This window comes from Triturus cristatus, chromosome 5_2, assembly GCF_964204655.1.
Source record: "Triturus cristatus chromosome 5_2, aTriCri1.1, whole genome shotgun sequence".
NCBI lineage: Eukaryota > Metazoa > Chordata > Amphibia > Caudata > Salamandridae > Triturus > Triturus cristatus.
The window spans coordinates 1120062582-1120090245 of NC_140588.1; the positions used below are offsets into that span (position 1 = coordinate 1120062582).

The 27664-nt window shown below is 48.0% G+C and overlaps 1 protein-coding gene across 1 annotated transcript in view; it reads right to left on the reverse strand.

Moving 5' to 3' along the window:
* Positions 1-10275: 10275 nt before the first annotated feature.
* Positions 10276-27664, reverse strand: part of LOC146829859 (nicotinamide N-methyltransferase-like) — a 102603-nt gene continuing 85214 nt past the window's right edge. The window contains exons 2-3 of the mRNA XM_085606740.1: positions 23368-23575; positions 10276-12575 (exon numbers count right to left, since the gene is read on the reverse strand). Of these exons, the coding sequence (XP_085462866.1) occupies positions 12140-12575; positions 23368-23575 (644 nt within the window). The 3' untranslated portion in view covers positions 10276-12139. The remainder of the gene's footprint in view (positions 12576-23367; positions 23576-27664) is intronic.

Here is a 27664-nt window from a genome sequence, read left to right on the forward strand (position 1 = left end):
ATCCATGGACAAGTATGTCAGCCCTATTCCTTCCTGTGTGCTGCCTGTCACCACTGTGATGTGTGAAAACCACCGTACTGCTGCTAAGAGGGCCTGTGTACGTTCCCATATCACTATGGGAGTGCTGCCGTATGTGTACCCATAGTGATGGTGAGCGTACAGGCATGTGTACGGTCAGTAAGTACGCATACGCAAGAACACCCATAGTGGTACGGCCCGTACACGCGTGTGTACGTTCACTATCACCATGGGTGTCCTCGCGTATCCGTACTCGTAGTGGTACGGCCCGTACACACGCCTGTACGTTCACTATCACTACGAGTACGCAAACGCAAGAACACCCATAGTGGTACGGACCGTACACACGCCTGTACGTTCACTATCACCATGGGTGTCCTCGCGTATGCGTACTCGTAGTGGTACGGCCCGTACACACGCCTGTACGCTCACTATCACTACGAGTAGCATACACGAGGACACCCATAGTGAGAGTGAACGTACAGGCGTGTGTACGGGCCGTACCACTATGGGTGTTCTCGCGTATGCGTACTCGTAGTGATAGTGAACGTACAGGCGTGTGTACGGGCCGTACCACTATGGGTGTTCTCGCGTATGCATACTCGTAGTGATAGTGAACGTACAGGCGTGTGTACGGGCCGTACCACTACGAGTACGCATATGCGAGGACACCCATGGTGATAGTGAACGTACAGGCGTGTGTACGGTCCGTACCACTATGGGTGTTCTCGCGTATGCGTACTCGTAGTGATAGTGAACGTACAGGCGTGTGTATGGGCTGTACCACTACGAGTACGCATACGCGAGGACACCCATGGTGATAGTGAACGTACAGGCATGTGTACGGGCCGTACCACTATGGGTGTTCTCGCGTATGCGTACTCGTAGTGATAGTGAACGTACAGGCGTGTGTACGGGCCGTACCAGTACGAGTACTCATACGCGAGGACACCCATAGTGATAGTGAACGTACGCACGCGTGGACGGGCCGTTGCTATGCATTTGGGGTGCCCTAGGGGCCCGGAACGCACCGTACCTGTGGGTGAAGCTCAATTTTACATAGGGGACACATGAGGGACAAGTATTAAGGCCTACATGCATGCTGGTTGTCATGGAGACCAAGTTTTAAGTTTGAATTTGTTCTGGAAGGTGCACAGCAGAAGTCAGTTGGAATTAATCTACTTTGTTGCAATGTGTTTGTGGGGTTGACATCATGCTGAAGAAAAAAACACAATAAGAACCCACTGACTGTGCTAGGTTTGAAGGGATTTGAAGAAACATAGGATGCAAAGGTGAGTGACCAATCACTCTGTACTCCTGTGCATGAAACAGGCCAGCAAGGCAGATATAAGGCAGCCAGGTCCCATGAGGGAGCACTTGCCTGCACATATTTCGATTCTACCACACTGCTGCTGCTCCTGATTCCCTGGAACCATGTCAAGGTCTGTGGAGAGGTCACAGCCATTCACCCTGGAAGAGAACCTGGCATTGCTGGATGTGATCCTCCCACAGTACCCCCTGCTGTATGGGCGACCAGGGTATCAGGTGAGTGCAGAGCTACTAGCACAGACTGTGTCCCTTTTTTTGTGACTGTGACTTCTGCCATTGTGTCCAGGTGTGACACACATGCTATGTACTGTAGGGGGGGTCCCAGGGGGGGGAATGCCTGATGTCTCCCAGCAGTGCCCAGAGACAGGAGGGGTGTGTGCAGAGGCCTCCCAGCAGTGCCCAGAGTCAGGAGGGGTGTGTGCAGAGTCCTCCCAGCAGTGCCCAGAGACAGGAGGGGTGGGTGCCTATCACTCCCAGCAGTGCCCAGAGACAGGAGGGGTGGGTGCCTATCACTCCCAGCAGTGCCCAGAGACAGGAGGGGTGGGTGCCTATCACTCCCAGCAGTGCCCAGAGACAGGAGGGGTGTGTGCAGAGGCCTCCCAGCAGTGCCCAGAGACAGGAGGGGTGGGTGCCTATCACTCCCAGCAGTGCCCAGAGACAGGAGGGGTGTGTGCAGAGGCCTCCCAGCAGTGCCCAGAGTCAGGAGGGGTGTGTGCAGAGTCCTCCCAGCAGTGCCCAGAGACAGGAGGGGTGGGTGCCTATCACTCCCAGCAGTGCCCAGAGACAGGAGGGGTGGGTGCCTATCACTCCCAGCAGTGCCCAGAGACAGGAGGGGTGTGTGCAGAGGCCTCCCAGCAGTGCCCAGAGTCAGGAGGGGTGGGTGTGATGCACAGTGTGAGCCTTGATAATTGATTGTGTCTTTGCCCTCATTCCACCTGTGTACTTTCACTGGCACGTACTGCTTTTGCCCTTCCCCAGAGGAGTATGTCCCTATGGCAAAGGTGCAATGCGTTGGCTGCATGACATGCCTTGTTGTAACCAGCTAATTTGTTCCCATATGTGTCTCTGTGACATGTTGCAGGTGTATTGATGTAGTGTCACTTGTTCATCCTCACAGGTAGGCGCCTCTGCCAAGGAGCAGATCTGGCTGACCGCCGTCAGTGCCGTGAGGAGTGCGGATGGGCGGAAGCGGAGCCTGTCCCAGGTGAGGAAACGCTGGCAGGATATCCGGTGCTGGACGCGGAGGATCGCACGGGTCCTGCTGGGGGACTCACCTGAGAGCCATAAGAACCACGGGCGCCGCCGTCTCTCCTACATCCACAAGCGTGTGCTGGCGGTGGTATTTCCAGACTTGGACAGGCGCTTACAGGAGATGCAGCAGCAGGAAGGGGGTAGGTACATGTGTGTTTGTTGTGTTTCACCAGCATTTGTAAGTGCACTGTTCCATGGATGCACTGCCAGGGTTTAATGGTGCTGTGCAGATCCTGTTACCCACAGTATTGCAGTGCTCTCCTGCCTCCCTTCCCCTCCTTGCAATGTGTTCCCTGGTCTGTGTGAAGTCACTCCGTCACAAGGTTATGTAGCCTGGCACCTTCTCCACGTGTACAATGCCTGCAGCATCATGTGTGGGGGTGGTGTGTAACAGGTTTTGGGACCTTGCCTGTGCCCTGTCCAGTTCTGGTCTTGTGGGTTCCATGTCAGTTGGCACTAATGCTGAGTCCAGACATGGGAGTTAGTCTCTCAAGTGTGAGGCCTTACAGCACGCATGTCCTATGTGGTGGCCTGTGACATGATGTGCATGAGTGTGCGGTACGCATAGTGCGGGGATGGTAGCGTGTGTTGCAGTCATTTCCATTCAGGAGCATGGAGTTGTGTGGCCACTACTGTCCCCAGGGGCATATTTTCCTAGGTATCATGTGTGTAATCTGAATATGTTGACAATCTCTGTGTCTACAGCATAGGTTGTGCTCTGTGCCATTGTCCCCTGGCCAAATGTATATTGACGTGAAATGTAGTACAAGTGTCCACTGTACAGACTGACCTGATTTTCCTTGTTCATACTCACGGTGGACATTGCCTGTGTGTCTTGTTACAATCATCTGATGATGCCCATTTGTACATGATTATTTGGACAGGCGCACCTTGGGTATTTTGTGTGCAACCTTGATTTGTTGCATCCCATGTGTATTTCACCCAGACTAAGGGATGTAAGTGCTTCCTGTGTCTCCAAATAATAGTCTCATGTAGGGGGTGGGTGGTGCGGGCATGGCCTTCATGTCACAACCTGATATCTCCTTGCTAGGACTGGCCAGTGTGTGATGTTTGTCTGGACATGCACTCAAGGTGCAGTGGGCCAGTCATGGTGGGCATGTTTTCAGTATAACCTATGCTGCATGTGCCTCTTGTTCCTGGATATGGTCCCTGCTCATCCCTATTTCCTGCCACGCTGTGTGGTGCAGATGCAGTGCTGGATTGTCCCCAGGGCCTTGCTCCTCAGTCAAAATTCCATTCCATCTCATTTGCTATTGTGTCATGCTCTCCATAGTTTTTCGGTGGCATGGTGGGTCAAACAACTGTGTCTTGCATGCCCTACATATGTACCTTGTTTTGTAGATGTAACTCTTCTTTTGTTTCAGGCTATGCACTGTAACCTATGTAGATTGGACTCATGTGACATATGTATACAGGTGTATGATTAATTTCTGTCTCTTCACCCTGCCCACAGCATCGTCGGGGGACACGGAGGGAGACATGGGCACAGACGGAGCAGAGGGGCCGAGCACCAGTGCCAGCGGTGACATCGGGGCTGGCACATCAAGTGGGACTGAGGCGGAGGAGAGTGAAGCCGGGGACCTGTCGACTGGCACAACAGAGTATGAAGCTGACGGGTCCGAGGATGATCTCTCTGAGTGGGCGGAGGCTGCACCACCATCTGACAGCGGCACAACATCGCACCCCGCCCCCTCCATTGCCATCAGCCGCCTCCCACTTGCTCGTGTCCCTTCCCAACGTGCCCGGTCACCACATGTCTCCTTCCTGCCAGGCACCGCACCCCCTGCCCCTGTCTCCACTGCTGCCGCCAATGCCGAGTCTGTGGACATCCAGCGGCAGTTGCAGATTGGTCAGGCTGCGATCCTTAATGTCCTCCATGGCCACAGCCAGGTCCTCAACAACATGGAGGCATACTTGGAGGGCATTCATTCATCGCAGGCTGACCAACGCAGCTTGCTGAGGTCGATAGACTCGACACTGACTGCAGCAGTGGGTCTCCTGCAGCGCTACGTCTGACCCCCTACCCCTGCCCCATCCACACTTCCCACTCCCATGCCTGTCCCACGTACACCCAGACGTCAGCATGCACCCACCACAACACACACAGGCACCACACCAGCAGGGAAGGTCCACCGTACACCTCCTGACACGCACACACAGGGTGAAGTAGGCACACCCACTGGGTCGGGGGGCAAACGTGTGACACGCAGCCAGAGTGGGAGTCTGCATTCCACCCAATCCACTCCCTCCAAATCCCCTCCCCTCAGCTCTCCTGGCCACATCTCCCCCAAAGACTCCTTCATGGCTGCTCTGTCCCTGAGCCCCACAGTGACGCCACCACGCAAGCGGTCAAGGAAGTCCTCGGTCAGGGTGGTTGATTCCCCCCCCCTGTTTACACCCTCCCCCAGTGGCGCTGCGACCCATCCCTCTGACCCCCCCCCCCTCCTTGGGGCCTGTGGTTCCTTCGGGTGCAGGGGATTCCCTGGAGGACCTTGCTAAGGTGTGCAGCGAGATCCTGGCCTCCACCTTTGGCCCTGCCCCACCCCCTGTGGTGGAGTCCTCCATCCCTGCACCCATGACGCCTACCCTTCACCCTCCTGTCCCTGCGGTGCCTGTTTCTTCCCCCCCACATGATGCCCTCACCCCTGTGGAAGACGACGGAATGTAACTGTGCAGGCAAGCTAGGGGACACGCATCCCACTGTGTCCCCCATCCAGCTGTGACTTCTGGACTGCCCTATGGGCTTTGTAAATATTGAACTTTCTACGAACATACAATTTTTGATCATGCTGATTAAAGCCATTTTTGTTTCCTTTGAACACTACTGCTTTTCTGATATTGCTGTTGGTGGGGCTGCTACATGATTTTGGGTGGTGATCATGTGTTGGTTGTGTGGGAAATGTAGTAGTGTGCTGGTCATAGGGGGGACCCTGGGATCTGTGTGCCATCACACGGTGTTAGCTAGGTTTCTGTGTTCATGTAAGCAGTTGCTGCATGGTGAAATTGTCCAAAGGTGTATTCCTTCCTCTGTGTACCCTGCCATCTTCCCTGCAGGGTGTTCCCAATATTTAGCGCAGAGCTGTGTGTACATTAGCTGGGTGTGTGACGGACTCCTTCTACTTTGCACATGCATGCTGAGCGATGTCTCCACCTGCATCATTCGTGGCATTCTTGGTAGTCATTGTACTTGTGTATGTGGACTATTGACATGACTTCATGTGTACATGTTTTCTTTTCTGCGCTATGCATGCGTATACTCCCAGCCTCGCACACATGTGGTACATGTACTGCAGGGTCTTTGTGCACCTGACTGCAATTTGTGGGCATGGTATCTGTGGCTACTCCACCCTTTGCGTTTCATGGGCACTGCTATGAGTGTTAGGCACACACCCCTCCTGACTCTGGGCACTGCTGGGAGGACTCTGCACACACCCCTCCTGACTCTGGGCACTGCTGGGAGGACTCTGCACACACCCCTCCTGTGTCTGGGCACTGCTGGGAGGACTCTGCACACACCCCTCCTGACTCTGGGCACTGCTGGGAGGACTCTGCACACACCCCTCCTGCCTCTGGGCACTGCTGGGAGGACTCTGCACACACCCCTCCTGCCTCTGGGCACTGCTGGGAGTGATAGGCACCCACCCCTCCTGTCTCTGGGCACTGCTGGGAGGACTCTGCACACACCCCTCCTGTGTCTGGGCACTGCTGGGAGGACTCTGCACACACCCCCCTGTGTCTGGGCACTGCTGGGAGTGTTAGGCACCCACCTCTCCTGTCTCTGGGCACTGCTGGGAGGGCTCTGCACACACCCCTCCTGTGTCTGGGCACTGCTGGGAGGACTCTGCACACACCCCTCCTGTGTCTGGGCACTGCTGGGAGTGATAGGCACCCACCCCTCCTGTGTCTGGGCACTGCTGGGAGGACTCTGCACCCACCCCTCCTGTCTCTGGGCACTGCAGGGAGGACTCTGCCCACACCCCTCCTGTGTCTGGGCACTGCTGGGAGGACTCTGCACACACCCCTCCTGTGTCTGGGCACTGCTGGGAGGACTCTGCACCCACCCCTCCTGTGTCTGGGCACTGCTGGGAGGACTCTGCACACACCCCTCCTGTGTCTGGGCACTGCTGGGAGGACTCTGCACACACCCCTCCTGACTCTGGGCACTGCTGGGAGGACTCTGCACCCACCCCTCCTGTGTCTGGGCACTGCTGGGAGGACTCTGCACACACCCCTCCTGTGTCTGGGCACTGCTGGGAGGACTCTGCACACACCCCCCCTGTGTCTGGGCACTGCTGGGAGTGTTAGGCACCCACCCCTCCTGTCTCTGTGCACTGCTGGGAGGACTCTGCCCACACCCCTCCTGTGTCTGGGCACTGCTGGGAGGACTCTGCACACACCCCTCCTGTGTCTGGGCACTGCTGGGAGTGATAGGCACCCACCCCTCCTGTGTCTGGGCACTGCTGGGAGGACTCTGCACCCACCCCTCCTGTCTCTGGGCACTGCTGGGAGTGATAGGCACCCACCCCTCCTGTTTCACAATATGTACACTTAGAACATACACGTGTGTGGGTTTGCTCCATGCATACGAGGTGGGGGTACGTGTCGTATTTACACTGTTGGGGTGGGGGGTACGCTCCATGCATACGCGGGTGGGGGGACGTGTCGTACTTACACTGTTGGGGTGGGGGGTACGCTCCATGCATACGCGGGTGGGGGTACGTGTCGTACTTACACTGTTGGCATGGGTGTACGCTCCTTGCATACGTGGGTGGGGGTACGTGTCGTACTTACACTGTTGGGGTGGGGGGTACGCTCCATGCATACGCGGGTGGGGGACGTGTCGTACTTACACTGTTGGCATGGGGGTACGCTCCTTGCATACGCGGGTGGGGCTACGTGTCGTACTTACACTGTTGGGGTGGGGGGTACGCTCCATGCATACGCGGGTGGGGGGACGTGTCATACTTACACTGTTGGCATGAGGGGTACGCTCCTTGCATACGCGGGTGGGGGTACGTGTCGTACTTACACTGTTGGGGTGGGGGGTACGCTCCATGCATACGCGGGTGGGGGGACGTGTCGTACTTACACTGTTGGCATGGGGGGTATGCTCCTTGCATACGCGGGTGGGGGTACGTGTCGTACTTACACTGTTGGCATGGGGGGTACGCTCCTTGCATACGCGGGTGGGGGTACGTGTCGTATTTACACTGTTGGCATGGGGGGTACGCTCCTTGCATACGCGGGTGGGGGTTAGGCCTGGGCGGCAAATTCTGTTCCGCTCGCGGAATTTGCGGAATTTGCGTAATTTCGCGTTCCGCGGAGAATGCAAAATTGCTCAAAAGTCTGCTTTCCGCGATTTCGCGAAATTTTTGCTTGTTCGCGTTCTCAAAATGCATGTTCGCGAGATATTTCTCCTCGAACAGAATTTCTGCGTGTTCGCGGAGATTTTTTACCGTTTCGCGGAGATTTGCGTAACGCAATTACGCAAATTCCACCCACCCCTAGTACTTACACTGTTGGCATGGGGGGTACGCTCCTTGCATACGTGGGTGGGGGTACGTGTCGTACTTACACTGTTGGGGTGGGGGGTACGCTCCATGCATACGTGGGTGGGGGGACGTGTCGTACTTACACTGTTGGGGTGGGGGGTATACTCCATGCATACGCGGGTGGGGGTACGTGTCATACTTACACTGTTGGCATGGGGGGTACGCTCCTTGCATACGCGGGTGGGGGTACGTGTCGTATTTACACTGTTGGCATGGGGGGTACGCTCCTTGCATACGCGGGTGGGGGTACGTGTCGTACTTACACTGTTGGGGTGGGGGGTACGCTCCATGCATACGCGGGTGGGGGGACGTGTCGTACTTACACTGTTGGCATGGGGGGTACGCTCCTTGCATACGCGGGTGGGGGTACGTGTCGTACTTACACTGTTGGGGTGGGGGGTACGCTCCATGCATACGCGGGTGGGGGGACGTGTCGTACTTACACTGTTGGGGTGGGGGGTACGCTCCATGCATACGCGGGTGGGGGTACGTGTCGTACTTACACTGTTGGGGTGGGGGGTACGCTCCATGCATACGCGGGTGGGGGGACGTGTCGTACGTACACTGTTGGCATGGGGGTACGCTCCTTGCATACGCGGGTGGGGGTATGTGTCGTACTTACACTGTTGGGGTGGGGGGTACGTTCCATACGTATGCGGGTGGAGGACGTGTCGTACTTACACTGTTGGGGTTGGGGGGTACGCTCCATGCATACGGGGTGGGGGTACGGTCCGTACATATCCGTCCCCACGCTATGTGATGCTTGTGCGGGCCGTACCCAGGCCTTTGCCACGTGGGTACGAGCCGTCCCGCCATTGTTGGGGTGACGTAGGTGTGGGCGTGGTACGACTCGTACCCACGCTCTTAAGGCGTGGGTACGGGACGTACCTGTCTGGTTGTGTTGCTGGTTCGCGTCGTCAAGAACTTCCGTTGTGGCGGTCGCTGGCTTAGCTGGACATGCCCCACCCCCTCGTAGTGACCAGGGCCTGAGGGTCAGGTATGTCCAGGGCATGTGTGCTGTGTGACTTTGGTGGGGGTTTTGTGGCCTGCCCTGGTCCTGCCACCCCCCCCCCATACCCCCTCCCTTAGTTGTTCTGACCTTCTGCGGCATCTGCGTCGGAACCTGTAGAGGAGGTCGACTGCTATGAGGGTCGGGATGACACGTAGGTTCGGGTCCATGTCTGTCCGTCGCGTACGGGTACTCCTTGTTCGCGTCGTCCTGTCTGTCCGTCGCGTACCGGTACTCCTTGTTCGCGTCGTCCTGATTTCCCGGCAGTTTTTGGCAGCCGGAAAATATTCACCGTGCGGGATGACGTCGGTGCGAATCGTGATTCCTGGTTCGTGAATGGCAGGCTGCGTGCGTCCCGACGTCACGTCGGCGCTTTCCCGGATCGCATTTGTACGTTTATTTTCGTCGGTCGGGGTTTTGTACGATTCGTACGGAAATGGTGTTTCCGTGCGAATCGTAATTTCATGTTTGTATATTTTGACGACCGGGTACGCGTCGGACGGAGAATATGCTCCGTCCGACGGTTCGTCCCCAGTTTTTACTGGATCGTGATCGGCACCTTAGTCACTGAACCTGAATTCACATGTAAAATATGGAATCTTTCGGTTTGTGAGCAGTTAGATAAACAAAGGACATTTCAAAAGGAATTTACAACAGTATTAGCAGGAGCCACTAACGGATAAAGCTGAAATGTGGCCTGCACTCTCATCTAATAGAAAACACAATCACATCAGGCTCTACAACCAAAGACAGCACTAAGGTGATTATAATAAAGTAACAGCAAACACACTGGCACTGAAGGGAACTACCTTGTGTGTGGATGTGCTCACTGAGAAAGATCAAAATGCATTCACTCAAAGTAAAGTTAAACAGTCGCTGAAGTGCGTGGAAGCAAAATGTAGATGACACAACAACATACCAATGGATGAAGAAAGGTGTCTGAAAGTCCCTTAAAGTTAGGATATTATTCATATAATTTAGCAAAGTAAAAAAGACACGGTTAGCCCTATGCCAAAAAAAATGAAGGAACGTAAAATGGAGAAGTGACAAAAGATACTATAAAAATTGATAAGCCATGTGAAACTGTAATTTCTTAACATCCAGCTTCTTTTATGGGGCTATTTTTATGGACATTTTCTCAAGTGTTTCTACGGTGGGAGTCCCCATACATTTCTGGCAGGAGCATGCATGGAAGCACCCAGCTCTTTTAAGAGTCCACCTTAAATCCTGTAACATTTTACCAAATATAAATGACAATTGTTCTTTATTGCAGTATTTCTCCCAATGTTTTCAGAAAATACTCAGGAGAGAGCCCAGCCACAAACACTAATGGTGGAACTTGCTTCCCTCAGTAAAGTGCATGGCAGACATGTATGCCAATCCTCTTCTAAGATCTCTTGACCACAGACCCACATCTCCAACTATGTAATGTTCACTCTGTCAGTTTTAATAAGAAGGAAAGCAACCTCTTCCAAAGCTCATCAGCTGCCATGAAGCAGGCCCACACGGGAAGCAGCCATTACAGCGTGGCTGTTTCCACGCTGGGCGTTGACCACGCAGCCGTTTCCACGCATATACTGTTACTCATTTTGTTTTACAAAGTTCGTGGTGAGGGCATATGCGGGTAACAGAGGTAAAGGCACCTGCATGGGCTAGGCTATCGGCGTCGTTAGAGGAGCAAAAAGATCCCTCCGCTTCCTTTTGATGACCTGTGCTGTGCCCCACAAGAGTTGCCTCGTCGTCCTCCTGTTAAGGTAAGGGGGATTATGTTTGGGTCCGGTATTTTTTTTAAAAGGGCAGGGAGCGGTGGGGGTCACGCAGGGTTTTTTTTTTAGTGATTAGGGCAGGGGTCGGGTATTTTTTAAAAGGGCAGAAGGCTGTGGGTTTCGCGCTGGGTTCTATATTTCAGGCTTAGGGCAGCGTCGGGTATTTTTTAAAAGGGCAGGGGTGGTGTGGGTCACGCTGGGTTCTAGATTTAGGCCTTAGGGCAGAGTCGGGTATTTTTCTTAGAAGGGCAGTGGGGGTTGTGCAAGGGACTATTTTTAAGGATTAGACCAGGGGTCGCGTATTTTTAAAAAGGGTAGGGGCGGTGTGGGTCGCGCTGGGTTCTAGATTTAGGCCTTAGGCAGGGTCGTGGATTTTTAAAAAACAGGGCGGGTGCAGTGAGGGTCATGCAGGAGTGTATTTTTAGGGATTAGGGCAGGGGTCGTGTCTTTTAAAAAAGGATAGGTTGGGGGAGGTTCGGGGACTGGCTAGAGGACTGAGGGCAGGAGTTAGGAAAACTTTTATCACGCATGGACCTTTAAGATACATGCTTTACAACAAAATATGTTGTAAAAGCATGCATGGTAAAGTTTATAAGTGGTGCAGGCATTTGCGTTGTAACGCTTGCGTGGTAAAGGCATGCGTTGCAATGGAATGCGTTGTTCCGTCATACAACCGCCCACACGGGCCACTGTGCCAAGAACTCTTGACCACAGATGCAAGGTCTGTGCAGAATGAGACGACACATCTCTAACTATGTTATGCTCACTCTATGTGTTTTAGTAAGAAGCATAATTCCCTGTACAGACTGTGTGAACACCATCCATAGGGGAAACTGAGGAGTGAAATGGGCAACCTGAGCCTACAACCTTCTGGTGGTCGAGCAAAAAATCAGACCTTTTTATTGATGCTTAAAAAGATCACACAACTTGTGAAGAGTGTGTTAGGAAAGAAGGTGAAGCACATCAAGGGTTATTGAGTGGGTTTATATTGCAGACACTGAGTGAGTGATTTTTGTATAATTTATTGTTACTTAACATTGTGTGTCCTGCTTATAAAACATTTTTAGCCTTCGCCAGTATTTTATAACTGCTTTAAAGACATTTGTAAAAAGGCAACAGAGGGATTGTGATGCAAGTAACAGGTCACCCCTGTGTCACCAGTGCCTCTGATGCCTCCTTGATGTACCTGAAGACTAAATATCCCTTTCTTTGCGCGCTTTTACAATGCAAACATCACTGTAATCAATGACGTCATATAAACCCTGCACTTTCCGATTATTTATGTGAATCTCCTCTATGACGTAACCAGCACCTGTGAGGGCGTTCCTCAGAAACCCCTCATTGATGCAGATATGAGGGAACTTCACATCACCCACCATGTAAAACGTTGCCTCAAGGCCTGTAGTCATTATAAGGTGTCCTCCACATTTCAACAGTGAAGACAGATTTTTCAACCCATCGCAGAAGGTCTCCTTGTCTTTGGCGAAGAACTCCAAAGAGTGCACCAGGAGCAGACAGTCAGCCTGGGGCAGGACAGTTGGAAACAATGGGTCCCTTCTGTCGATATCACATTTGCAAACGTGTCTGAACTTTCGTTGTACCATGTTCTGCTTCTCAATCCATGATTCGCTAAAAACAAACATATAACATGATTAACACGTATTTAATTATTGACAAACATCTTTTTTGTAGGATCATGGTTGTTATTCAGAACTAACAAGGGAGCATATTTACAAGCCCCTAGTGCCACGGAAGGGTCACTTTTTCCAACGCTCCAGGGGTGCTTTATGCAACGCCATATTTACAAGGCCACGCTAAGCCACTTTGCATGGCTTAACACAGCCTTGCAGATAGGCCCTCTGCAATGCAGTTTACTTATGCAAAATAGCGAGCAGTGGGTGTTGCCGTGGGCATTCCCAGCAACACACAGGGGGTTTTGATACTGCTCCAGATATACAAGGGTCTGTAAATCCGAGGCAGCGCCAAAAACGAACGCCTTTCAATAGGAGGCGTAAATGTGGCGCTACAAGACAAAATCATTTTATTTCTCCTCATTTTTTGCTCATTCTAGCTCTGCTGCATTCTGCAGCACAAAGAAGGAGCAAAACGCCATTAATGATTGTTTTTGTGCAGAACGCGTCCTTGCTCCGTGGAATGTTGGTGCTAGTCAGCTTGTGTAGTGCAAAAAGGGAGGTGAGCACAGGGATATACCATATGCTTGCTAATATGGTGCACCCCTGCATTTTGAAAATGACGCAGCTCAGTGCAGCACAATTACTTGTGGCACTGCGCCATTTTCATGTAAATATGCTCCACGAGCTATATAGAATGCTTCAAGAGGCATCTGCTGTACACTTTAAATATCACACACTTCTCTAGATGCCAAGTTGTAACCTTGATTTCTGAAAGCAGTGTAGATGTCCTGAAGAAGGATTCTGCAGAAACTTTCAAATGTGGGATATGCATAGCGGAAGCAGCAGTAGCAACAGAATGCATCACTGTGCATTATCAGAGTGTAAGGGCACACTGCTTTGCTGCATTATTAGAGGGTATCAGTAAACTGAATCACTGTGCATTATCAGAGCGTAAGGGCACACTGCTTTACTGCATTATTAGAGGTTAACAGTAAACTGAATCACTGTGCATTATCAGAGTGTAAGGGCACACTGCTTTACTGCATTATTAGAGGTTAACAGTAAACTGAATCACTGTGCATTATCAGAGTGTAAGGGCGCACTGCTTTACTGCATTATTAGAGGTTAACAGTAAACTGAATCACTGTGCATTATCAGAGTGTAAGGGCACACTGCTTTACTGCATTATTAGAGGCTAACAGTAAACTGAATCACTGTGCATTATCAGAGTGTAAGGGCACACTGCTTTACTGCATTATTAGAGGTTAACAGTAAACTGAATCACTGTCAATTATCAGAGTGTAAGGTCAAACTGCTTTACTGCATTATTAGAGGGTAACAGTAAACTGAATCACTGTGCATTATCAGAGTGTAAGGGCAGACTGCTTTACTGCATTATTAGAGGCTAACAGTAAACTGAATCACTGTGCATTATCAGAGTGTAAGGGCACACTGCTTTACTGCATTATTAGAGGTTAACAGTAAACTGAATCACTGTGCATTATCAGAGTGTAAGGGCACACTGCTTTCCTGCATTATTAGAGGTTAACAGTAAACTGAATCACTGTGCATTATCAGAGTGTAAGGGCACACTGCTTTAATGCATTATTAGAGGTTAACAGTAAACTGAATCACTGTGCATTATCAGAGTGTAAGGTCGCACTGCTTTACTGCATTATTAGAGGTTAACAGTAAACTGAATCACTGTGCATTATCAGAGTGTAAGGTCGCACTGCTTTACTGCATTATTAGAGGTTAACAGTAAACTGAATCACTGTGCATTATCAGAGTGTAAGGGCACACTGCTTTACTGCATTATTAGAGGCTAACAGTAAACTGAATCACTGTGCATTATCAGAGTGTAAGGGCACACTGCTTTACTGCATTATTAGAGGGTAACAGTAAACTGAATCACTGTGCATTATCAGAGTGTAAGGGCACACTGCTTTAATGCATTATTAGAGGTTAACAGTAAACTGAATCACTGTGCATTATCAGAGTGTAAGGTCGCACTGCTTTACTGCATTATTAGAGGTTAACAGTAAACTGAATCACTGTGCATTATCAGAGTGTAAGGGCACACTGCTTTACTGCATTATTAGAGGTTAACAGTAAACTGAATCACTGTGCATTATCAGAGTGTAAGGGCACACTGCTTTACTGCATTATTAGAGGTTAACAGTAAACTGAATCACTGTGCATTATCAGAGTGTAAGGGCACACTGCTTTACTGCATTATTAGAGGTTAACAGTAAACTGAATCACTGTCAATTATCAGAGTGTAAGGTCAAACTGCTTTACTGCATTATTAGAGGGTAACAGTAAACTGAATCACTGTGCATTATCAGAGTGTAAGGGCACACTGCTTTACTGCATTATTAGAGGTTAACAGTAAACTGAATCACTGTGCATAATCAGAGTGTAAGGGCACACTGCTTTACTGCATTATTAGTGGGTAACAGTAAACTGAATCACTGTGCATTATCAGAGTGTAAGGGCACACTGCTTTACTGCATTATTAGAGGTTAACAGTAAACTGAATCACTGTGCATTATCAGAGTGTAAGGGCACACTGCTTTACTGCATTATTAGAGGCTAACAGTAAACTGAATCACTGTGCATTATCAGAGTGTAAGGGCACACTGCTTTACTGCATTATTAGAGGTTAACAGTAAACTGAATCACTGTGCATTATCAGAGTGTAAGGCACCCTGCGTTAAGTAAACTGAATCACTGTGCATTATCAGAGTGTAAGGGCTCACTGCTTTACTGCATTATTAGAGGTTAACAGTAAACTGAATCACTGTGCATTATCAGAGTATAAGGGCACACTGCTTTACTGCATTATTAGAGGTTAACAGTAAACTGAATCACTGTGCATTATCAGAGTGTAAGGGCACACTGCTTTACTGCATTATCAGAGGGTAACAGTAAACTGAATCACTGTGCATTATCAGAGTGTAAGGGCACACTGCTTTACTGCATTATTAGAGGTTAACAGTAAACTGAATCACTGTGCATTATCAAGGGTTGTCACTGTTCATTGTTAGGTTGTAACTGCGCTCGGCATCATCTAGGCACTGCTCACATTTGTTGGCCGACACCTAGCCTGTATCTGAATAGTCATAGAAGGGTTTGCATTTAGTGTCCCACTGGCATGCCAGCTGAGCCCTGACAGCAGCATTACATGTAGAGCTGATGCAAGAGAATTCACCAAAAAAGACACCAACCACAGGCTAATGGATGAAGCCTGGCTGAAACCTCAATAAATAACTAGTGACCTAAAATGTCAATCATTCTGGCATTGGATGCAAACCTCTAGAAAGAAAGAAAGAAAGAAAAAAAGAAAGACGGATGAAAGAGGGAAAGAAAGCAAGAAAAAAGGAATTGAAGAAAAAAGAAAGAACAAAAGTAAAAAAAAGAAAGAAAAAAGGAACAGAAGAAAGAAAGAAGGAAAAAAGAAAGAAAGAAAGAAAGAAAGAAAGAAAGAACGAAAGAAAGAACGAAAGAAGGAAGGAAAAAGAGAAAAAAGGAATGGAACAAAAAAGAAACAACAAAAGTGAAAACAAACAAAGTAATAAAAAGGAACAGAAGGAAGAAAGAAGGAAAGAGAAATGAAGAAAGAAAGAGAAAAAGGAAGGATGAGAAAGAAAGAAAGAAAGAAAGAAAGAAAGAAAGAAAGAAAGAAAGAAAGAAAGAAAGAAAGAAAGAAAGAAAAAAAGAAAGAAAGAAAGAAAGAAAGAAAGAAAGAAAGAAAGAAAGATAGAGGAAAAAAGAAAGAAAGTAAGGAAAGAAAAAGGAAGGAAGAGAGAGAAAAAGAAAGAAGAAGAAAGAAAGTAAGAAAAAAGAAAAAGAAAGAAAGAAGGGAGGAATGATGGAAAGAAGGAAAGAAAGAAAGAAAGAAAGAAAGAAAGAAAGAAAGAAAGAAAGAAAGAAAGAAAGAAAGAAAGAAAGAAAGAAAGAAATTAGGAAAGAGAGAAAAAAGGAATGGAAGAAAAAAGAAACAACGAAAGTGAAAACAAACAAAGTAAGAAAAAAGGAACAGAAGGAAGAAAGAAGGAAAGAGAAAGAAAGAAAGAACGAAAGAAAGAAAGAAAGAGAAAAAGGAAGGATGAGAGAAAGAAAGTAAGAAAAAAGAAAAAGAAAAAAGAAGGGAGGAATGACGGAAGAAAGAGGGAAAGAAAGAAAGAAAAAAATGAATGAAAGGAAGAAATAAAGAAGGAAAGGGAAGAAACAAATAAACAAAGGAGCAAAGAAAGAAAAAAGAACAGAAGAAAGAAATAAAGAGAAAGGAAGAAAGAAAGAAAGAAAGAAAGAAAGAAAGAAAGAAAGAAAGAAAGAAAGAAAGAAAGAAAGAAAGAAAGAAAGAAAGAGGAAGAAAGAAAAAAAGAAAGAAAGAAAGAAAGAAAGAAAGAAAGGAAAGAAGGGAGATGGGAAGGAATGGAAGAAACAAACAAATAAAGAAAAGAAGAAAGAATGAAGGGAAGGAAGAAAGAAAGAAAAGAAGAAAAAGAAAGTAAGAAAGAAAGTAAGAAAGAAAGAAAGAGAGAAAGAAAGAAAGAAGTAAAAAGATGATAACTTAATACAGAACAGTTTAAAATGGGCACAATCCGGTTTGTTGTCAAAAAGTAGCAGTCAGAAAAGCAAAACTCTCCAAAAGGAATCTACAACAGCATTGGCAGGAAATGGGATCTGACAAAAAAGGAATGTGCATCAGAAGCGTCCTGCTATCACATCAGGCTCTAAACAAAAAGGAAACACTAAACTAAACAAAAACACTGGCACTAAAGGGAACTACATTATGTGTGGATGTGCTCACTGTAAGAAAGCAAAATGCAGTCACTCAAAGTGAAGTTATCCAGTTGGTGACCCAGTGCTCCAAGCAGTATGCTGAGAGCGCAGAATCAGAATGTGAATGACACAACAGACCGAAGGATAAAGAGAGGTGGCTGAAAGCCCACTATATTGAAGTATATTATACATATTTTAGTACCAACAAAAGGTCTTGGCCTACACTAGACCTCATAAAGAAATAGAAAGAGGACTAGCTAAAATGAATGTAAAATCAGACTAGGAAACTATGCTGTAGAAGTACCTAACGAGGAAATTAAAACAAATAGAATTAAAACGGGAGAAGCAAACCTCAGATAAAGCTAAAATAATTAATATAACAAAGCAATCTTGTGATGAACTACAATAATAAAAATAAATAATGATGGTGTCTCATGGGTCTAGAGCCCCTAATACAAGACAAGTCATGAGTGTGTAACATTGGCAGGTAATGCCTACATCCAGGCCACTCTGTGAACAGATGCACCCGCAGGGGCGGTATGTGGAGCGCAAGGCAAGGGGCATCATCAGGTAAAAGCATAGAACTCAACTGACTACACTCCTCAAAGCAAAGCAAGCCACTGCAGGTGGACTTCAACATTTGAATCATAGTGTTATGGTATGTTATTTTATATTAAAAGTACTTATTAAGCACGCGTACACCAATCGGTTTCATGGCGCTGGGAATAATAGAGGAGGCGGCATCAACAGGACAGTTTGGCTTACTCATATGCCTGAGAAAACAGCCTGGTCTTGTGTTGTTTTCTGAACTGAACATAAGTAGGCGCAGACCTCAATTCCACAGGAAGCGAGTTCCAGAATTGTGGAGCCAAGACCGCGAATATGAGACTCCCGTGTTTTTTACGTCTGAATGCTGGAATAGTCAGTAAGTTAGGATAAGAAGAACACAATTCCCGGGAAGGGATGTAACGCTGAATCCTTGAAGAGATAAATGCTGGACCAGTCCCGGCAAGGGCTTTAAAGATGGTACAGCCCAGCTTAAAGGCACAGCATTTAGCCATCGGAAGCCAATGAAGATTCTTCATCAGGGGACTTACATGATGGTGTCTGGGTTTACAATAGATTAGCCTGGCCGCTTGGTTTTTGTACCAACTGCAGGCGGTCTCGTTGATATGCTGGGATGCCAACGTATAGTGAGTTGGCGTAATCAATTCAGGAGATTACCAAGGCCAAAGTGACCAGGGTCAAGGCCTCAGTGGTCAAGAATCTACTGATCTTCCGGATTCTACGTAGATGGGAAAAAAAGCAGAGACCACTGAGCCGATCTGGGCTTTCATGGACAGATCGTTACTGATTTTGATTCCTAAACTCTTGACTGCCAAAAAGATGGAAGACAAAAATTGGAGTTCCACAGGTTAGCAGTTCCTCCTGTGAGTATCAACTCCATTTTATCGGGATTTAGTTTCAGTTGATTTGCGTACATCCATTCACTGATAAAGCTCATAGTAAATTGGAAATTGAGCACTGAGGAGGTGGAAGAATAAATGTCAAACACCAGCTGGAGTCATCAGTGTAGTTCAAGGTTTCAACCATTCTTGTACGCAGAGACCAAATCAAGGGTAGCAAATACAAATTAAAAAGAAGGGGCGAGAGGGAAGAGCCCTGAAGAAGTCAATTTCATTTTTTTAGAGGAATTTGCAACGCGGACCGCTTGAGATCATTTTCTGAGAAATGAGGAGACCCTCTGCACTGCCAGGCCCTGAATCCCGGCATTGCTGACACGGTCGATCAGGAGACCATGATCGACCGTGTCAAAGCAGCTGACAAGTCCAGGAGGAACAGGGCCTGGGTAAGGCCTTTATCGGCCCTCCTCCTAAGCTCACCCATGACTGCCAGGATGACTGACTCCGTAGAGAGTGCGGGTCTAAATCCTGCCTGGGAGGGGTCAAGGAAGTGGGAGTGTTCAATGAATGAGCTAAGACAGTTTGCTACGTGGGCCTCTAAGATTTTACCTAAATAGGGAAGGGGGGAGATGGGGCGATAGTTACTAAGGATCAAAGTGTCAGCATTGGGTTTCTTCAAAATCTGGACAATTTCTGCGCTTTTGAAAATGACGGGGAAAATTCCTTGTTTAACAGAGTTATTCAGAAATGAGAAGGGGCGGGTCTGGACAAGTGAGGAAAGTTTCTTTTAGAATGTGAGGAGTACAGCAATCCGTGGGGGAGCCAGATCTGACTTTTTTGAGTGAAACAAACAATTCTTCTCTAGAGATTGGGGGGATTTGATCAATTAGGAATGGGTTTTTACAGCTAGCAGGGGAGGTTGTAGAAGAGATGAGGGTGGGGATGCTAGCCTTAATGATGGCAATTTTCTCAATAAAATAGGAGTTGAGAGAGTCACATAGAGATTGAGAGGGGACAGGTTTCGCCATGACTCTATCCAGTTGTGCGAGTTCATCAACTATGGAGAAAACATCCTTGGACTTATTAGCCGAGTTCATGATCTTTAAGGAGAAGTAAGCCGCCTTAGTCTGGAGGATAGTGTTTTTATATTCTTTAAGCTGAGTTATGTAGATGGCCTTTTCTCCTAAAGAATAATCTCGTTTCCAGCTACGTTCAGCTTGCCTTAAGGCTAGTTTCTTATGTTTCAGGTCATCAGAGAACCAACGTTGGGCATCGTGAGGCCGTTTTTTCTTGATTTCCTTAAATGGGGCGATGCTGTCACTGGCAGATTCAAGCCACTGGGTGATGCTATTTTCCTGATTGCAACGTGATTCCTGTGCGATGGGCATCGTGGCCTTAATAATGAGCAGAAATCGCCAATGTTAGCCCGATTACAGTTTCTAGCCAGGTGATTTCCTATCTGGACGGTTTTGTTAGGGGGAGCACAGGCCATGGTAAATGTGATAAAGTGATGATCTGACCATCTACATGGGGAAATTAGTAACTTGGAGAATTCCAGATTGGATGTCCAAACTTGATCCAGGGTATGGCCTTTTATGTGGGTAGCAGCGTTCACATGATGGATACAAAACATCCCCGGGAGGAGATCTGTTAGTTCTTTGGAGCTAGCACTCTCCTGTGTATCATTCGGCCAGTAGTTAAAGTCTCCAATTATGATAATTCTAGTGTGATTGATGACTAGTTGGGAGATCATTTCGCCTAGCAGTTGGGGAAAAGAGGGCACATGGTGCTGGGGTCGATGAAATAAGGCCCATATAAAAGAGGGCTGAGGCGATTCAAATTTCAATATAAGACCATCGACCGAGGGTATGCCTGTAATCCCTAACGAAGTAAACTGGAGTTTTTGATGAATGATGGCTGCAACCCCTCCCCCGATCTTGCCCGAGGACTGATTAGCCTGAAGTATATAGTAGCCGGTGGGGATTGGAGCTAGAATATCAGGGACCGACTCTGCGGTAAGCCATGTTTCAGAAAGGAGGAGTATATCAGGTTTCTCAGAGTTCATAAACTGGAAAATCTCTAGCTCATGTTTCACCATTGAGCGAGTGTTTAAATAACTAATTGCAAGACTCCCTACCTCATGTTTCTCAGGAATGGTTGAGTCTGACAAGCTCTTTTTGTGGACGGGGGACTCCCTACGACTAGGTTGATGAGAGAGCTCTGGATAGGGGTCCCTGTGGGCCAGGATCCCTGCCTTATCAGCTATAGCGCTGGTCTCGAGGTTGATAGGCCAATTGCCTTGCAACCGTTTCATCTCAGATGCAGAGTAGGTTAAAAAATGGGCATAGTTTATGGCCCCTGGTCCCGGTCGGCTGCGGACGGGTGCAGACGGGCTTGCCTTTGGTGCGCCGTTGACACGTCCGCTAAGCGACGAGGATTGCATGCCAATTATATAGGCTGTGAGCACTAGAGCGCTAACCGTCCAGCTCTGCCCCTAGCAGCCCCCAACAGCTGGAAACCAGGATTCTGAGATGCCGGCACCCTCCACAACAAACGGGGAAACCCCGTGGTGGACCGGGATGCAGGCGTCAGACCCAACAATAAAACAAAGTTCAAAGTGCAGGTAGGAAGCAGCAAAGTATATTTCAATTTTAAAAGTACACATTTGTAAAAAGCAGAGTGCTGAAATCAATGTTTTGGGCTTAGTAATCAAGCAACTTAATTTCAGCAGCAGCAACTGTCTCGTGTCTGCGCACGTCCGCTGCGCAACAATAGTGAGGTGAACCTCAGCAGATGGCTCACAGTACCAGCGAAGACAGAACCCACTGCGGGTGGACTTAAGCAGCTGGCTCACAGTGCCAGAGAAGATAGAACTCACTGCAGGTGGACCTTAACAGCTAGCTGGCAATGCCAGTGAAGACAGAACCTACTGCAGGTGGACTTCAGCAGCTGGGTCACAGTTCCAGTGTAGATGGAACTCACTGCAGCTGGACTTCAGCAGCTGGCTCACAGTGCCAGTGAAAATGGAACCCAGTGCATGTGGACTTCAGCATCTGGCTTGCAGTGCCAGCGAAGGAGGCACCCACTGCATGTGGACTTCAGCAGCTGGCTCACAGTGCCAACGAAGGAGGAACCCACTGCAGGTGGACTTCAGCAGCTGGCTTGCAGTGCCAGCGAAGAAGGAACCCACTGCATGTGAACTTCAGCAGCTGTGCCAAAGTGCCAACAAAGATGGAACCCAATGCATGTGGACTTCAACACCTGGCTAGCAGTGCCAGCGAAGGAGGAACCCACTGCAGGTGGATTTCAGCAGCTGGCTCACAGTGCCAGTGAAGAAGAAACACACCTCAGGTAGACTTCAGCAGCTTGCTCACAGTTCCAGTGTAGATGGAACCCACTGCAGGTGGACTTCGGCAACAGCACATATTCACAAATAGCGGCACATGCAGAAAGACCAACCATCCACTGAGAACAGGTTCCGCATGAGAATTTTATTCAAATGCCCTTTCGTCAGGTACTGCACAGCACCTTGCATTAACCATCACAAACTTCTGTCAATATCTCGGATTTCATTAAGATGGCAAATATCCCACAATAATCACATGCAGTGTGTACTTCTGTCAGTCTTACAGCCAACCAAAGACTGTTTCTGGGCTTCAGCTGTCCACTGCCAGAGCTGACCACAGGCCTTGGGTGGGCACATCTCTTTTGACCAGATGATAGCACTGATTCTGCCCTGGCCACAGTCTTACTTGAAGTAATGGCTCATTTAATGCACAGTCTGCTCTGTGCAAACTCGTTTGAGACAATAAGTAGAGCAGAAAGATATCCCTATTGTTCTAATTATCTTTCTTTTTTTAGGCAATCTAGACACACCACACCCTGGGTTCAAGTGCTTGTGTAGGGATCAGTGGGGTGAAATGGATAAATAGGTATTTACAGGAGGGACAGCTAACCACAAAGGATAATATTGTCCACAGGCAACTAAATGTCTTAGGACTACACACACACTGGTGGCCCACAGGCAGTTGTATCACAACCCATCACGTACACCACACCTTGTTTTGCCCACTCCTGACACACTCACATTGAAGTAATTAGTTTCAGTGATGACAGACTAAACAGCTGTACAAGGGACCAGTGAACAGCCTTTTCCAACTTGGGGTGCAGATAACTTGGTCTGTATCCCACGAATATCACCCATCAGATGCCAATATACATTAGCTGTGCCACACCGGATAGTAGTCACCTGTGTCGAAAGGAGTACTACTTTGGATGACCCTCCTCACCAGTAGCCCTGAGAGCTCTCTTGTATTGTAACATATTTCACAAAAGCATCCAGAGTGTCAGCCATTAGGGTCCGGTGCAAAAATCACCCCAGGTCCATCAGACGTGGAAAGAGAAGTGGTGTGGCCCGGGTTCTAGTGTACGATGAACATGTGCCATACAGAAAGCAGTACATGACACAAGGATTGCCCAGTACCGCTGACTGGTAGAAGGTGTCTCAAATACATTGTGGCACTTTCATGCCTATAACACTGAATATTTACAACCATCAACACCAACCTGGCTCACACAGAGTAGGATTCATACCTGCTGCCCTGGAGTTCACATAAAAACTTTATCGCGTGACTACAATCCACTGCATCAGGGTCATTCTTCTGCCATTTCTGAAGCTCCTCCATGGACTTGTCATTCAAGCAGGCAAAGATGATCTCAGTGAAATACTCACAGGCTGTGAGAGTGTAATGGATGAGGGGGGCAATCGAAACTTGAATCAGAGAGCCCCCTTCCACAGCACCTGCTCAGAGAAAGATCCACACTTCAATGCACTGCAAAGCTATCAATGATGTTCCAAAACCTACAAATTAAAAGGACTTTTACAAGTGCAGCAACCACCCGTGGTTGGCAAACACCCACACTAACCCTTTCAGCTGCAAGTGGAGTGAGATTAGCCGCTGGGCCTGGCTGCTTCGACCTGGCCCAGAGGCCAACGCCCAGCAGGTGGCCAACCCTTTTTGGCACCCAGCCTTTCAATCAATCAATCATAGCATTTGTAAAGCACACTACATACCCGTAAGGGTATCAAGGCACTAGCGGGGGGACGCTGCTATTGTTCGAAGAGCCAGGTCTTGAGGAGGCATGCAGGACATGGTATCGGCTGTAGGGCCTGGCCTGCAGCCAGGATCTGCACGCATTCTCACTTGCGTGGCCAAACCCCACTGCGCACAGCCTTTAGCAGCCAACCCTCTGCAGGTGACCAGCCTGTCGCCATGTACTGCCATAGATATATGGATCTTTATGAATAAAAGGACCTTTCACCAAACATCTTTATCCATTGAGTTGCATTTTGCTTCTTCCTCGTAGTCCATAGCATAAGGCAGTGTGAATTTTATACGCACACAAAGATAGGTCACTCAAAGAACAAGTTCTTAAAAATACTGTGCAGTGCACTTGACTTAACCACGGATTGCTGGAACCTCTACATTCTGGGTTCTGTTCAGAAGTGTTCCATAGTATTCAATACATTTATTGAAAGTTGAAATTTTGATTTATCAGCATATATCAGCATTGGCATTTATGTATCTTATCGAAAACAAGCACAGTTCATTCGAGTAGCAAAGTGGATAGGAAAATTTTTATGATGAAGCCACACCCCCTCAACTTTGTGAAGGACCCTTGAAATGATTGCCTCCAACTCAAAATTGACATCCAGTTACAACATGAGTTATTCCTGCTTAGTGACAGGCTTGTTAAGCAGTTGCTTATGACTTGAGAGGGGCATCCAGTAATGTTCTGAACAGCTGCTGCCTTGTTAAAGACTTCAAGCTATTGACTCTGACTCAACGACATCTCGCAAATACCTGAAGCACTGTCGCTATCTAAAAGGCCAGAACAATTGGATGTGCCAATGCTTGTTGTTAAATGTATTCATAAACTTTCAACTTTACAAGTGCAGCATAGGGTTATCAGCACAAGTCAGTTGCAGTCTAATAGTAATTCCAGGTTAAATGTCCATAGTAACATAGCAGTGCCTTACATATATTGGTTAATTATCCCAAACGGTTGTCGAGAACCCCATGACAGCCACATGCACGGGGTCAGTTGTAGCAGCAGATTGATACAAGGAGCAGACACAGGATGCCGGTACCCATGATATCTCAGCTTTTCGTAGGGTTCACAGACCCTCGACCTGAGTTCCCCCCCTTCTGTCTCTAAGGGACATCACACAAGAGGATGTGGTTCTGACTCTTCTGCCTCCAGCCACAGCTTGCCCTCTGTCCAATAGGAGGCAGTTTTAACTTTTCTATAGATAGTTCAATAGGTATTTGGGATCCAAGTTTTACCAACCTAATTACCCGATAACCAGTTGCAACCATGCCCTTCCATTTCACAACAATTCGGAGCCTGAAGACGTTACTTCTAGTACCAAATCTAAGAGCATACCTTTTTAGGTATCACTACAGACAGTGCCTAAAAGTAACTCCAGCTGGAAAGGCACTTTCAACAGGAGTGTGGTGAGGCCAAAGGTCACACCAGCTGGGGGAAGTGGCAGCTGAGCCTGAACTTTATAAGCTTGAATCTGAACTTTATGAGCTAATGAGCTGATACTACAACCTCCACAACATTAGGCCCAACACATAGTAGAGTAAATTTAGATAGTGATTGGGTCCACCCAAGAACTGAGTTCTAGAGCAATGGGAAACTAAGGAGTGTTATTGCAAAAAATATAGAATAGGCAATACAAATTAAATTCAATGTTCGCTATGAAGGCACAGATACAGAAATCAAAAATCAAACAACAGAATAGTCAGGTTCAAATAAAGAAGACTAACGTCATTTCAGAAAGGAAAATTTACAGGGTTGTGAGTAAAATAAAAGTTTTGCTCAAATGGACAGAATTACATGAGCAAAAATAATGAGTCCTCCGTCTGAGTCCTTTTTCTCAGTATTCTACAGGTCCAGAAGTTCACTGAAGAGTTGGATCTTAGGGTCCACTATTTATAGCTGGTGCATACTTTGAAGTGGGAGACGCTTCTTGAGTCATCCCCCAACAGAGGTGTCTGGAATTCCCTGCCCTGTATGAAACAACTTTCTAAAAGTGGCATTTTCAGAATTGTGATTCAAAATCCAACTTTACCATTAAAGAGGGTTTTAAATCATAATCCGTTAGACACCAAACTTGACATTCCTCCTGCTCCCAATTGAAAGGTATCACTTATTAAATATAATAAAATAACCCAATGTTAACCTATGGGAAGGATAGGACTTACAATAGTGATAAACAAATTACAGAGTTTTTCTCTACCAGGAGAGATAAAACTTAAAAGTACATGTTCAACTTTTGAAATGCAGCACACCCTGACCAATGGACTATTTAGGGCCTACCCTAGGGGTGACTTTTATGTATTAAAAATTAAGGTTTAGGTCTGGCACTATCTCCAAGCATATCTACTCAGTCATATCACACACACACTATTCCTACAAACACTATCCCCAGCCAGCTAGTCTTATCACATGCACACTCGCCACACTCACACTATCTTTACTCAGAGCAGCTCATTCCTATCACATGCACACTGTCCCCGCTCAGAGCTGCTCAGTCCTATCATACTCACTATCCCCACTCACACTATCCTCATTCAGAGCTACTCACGCTTATTACATGCACACTATCCACACTAACACTATCCCCATGCAGAGCAACTCAGTCTTATCACACACACTAATCCTACTTACATTATTCTCACTCACATTATCCCCACTCAAAGCCACTCAGTCTTATCACACACGGTCACACACTATCTCCACTGAGAGCCAATCATTCCTATCACATGCACACTCTCCCCTCCTACACTCTCCCTACTTAGGGTAGCTCACTCCTATCATTTGCACACTATCTCCACTCACACTATCTTCCACTGAAAGCAATCATTCCTATCACACGCATACTATCCCTACTTACACTATCCCTACTCAGAGCAGCTCATTCCTATCACACACACACTATCCCCTCCTTCACTATCCCTATTGAGGGCAGCTCATTCCTGTCACACACACACTAACCCCTCTTACGCTATCCCTACTCAGGGTAGCTCATTCTTATCACTTTCACACTATCCCTACTCAGAGCAGCTCATTCCTATCACACACACACTATCCCCTCTTACACTATCGCTAATCAGGACAGCTCATTCCTATCACACACACACTATCCCCTCCTACACTATTCCTACTCAGAGCAGCTCATTCCTAATAATCAATCAGGCATTTGTTAAGCATGATTACTCACCCGTAAGGGTCTCAAGGTTCGGGAGGGGGCAGGTTCCAGTCCATCAAGGAGGGTGTCTGCCGAAGAGTCAGGTTTTAATGTTTCTTGCCAAGATGGGGAGTGATGTTGTCTGTCTGATGTGGAGCGGAAGGGCATTCCAGGTTCCGGCCATGAGGAAGGAGAAGGAGCAGCCTTCCAATCTGGTCTTTCTGGTGCAGGGGACCACGGCATACGAGTGCTGGGCTGATCGTAGGGTCTTTTGGGGTGCGTGGTATTTGAGTCGGCTGATCAGGTATGCTGGTCCGGTGTCGTGGAGGGCCTTGTGTGCGTGGGTGAGCATCTTGAAGGTGACTCTAGCCTCGATGGGAAGCCAGTGGAGTGTGCGCAGGTGCTGGGAGATGTGGCAGTCTCTTGGCAGGTTGAGGACCAGTCTTGCGGCGGTGTTCAGGATGTTCTGTAGCTTGCGGGTGAGGTTTTTGTTTATTCCGGCGTAGAGTGCGTTGCCGTAGTCGAGTCTGCTGGTGACGAGGGCGTGAGTGACAGTCTTTCTGTGTTCAAGGGGGATCCATTTGAAAGTCTTACATAGGAGGCGGAGGGTGTGGATCAGAAGGACGAGAC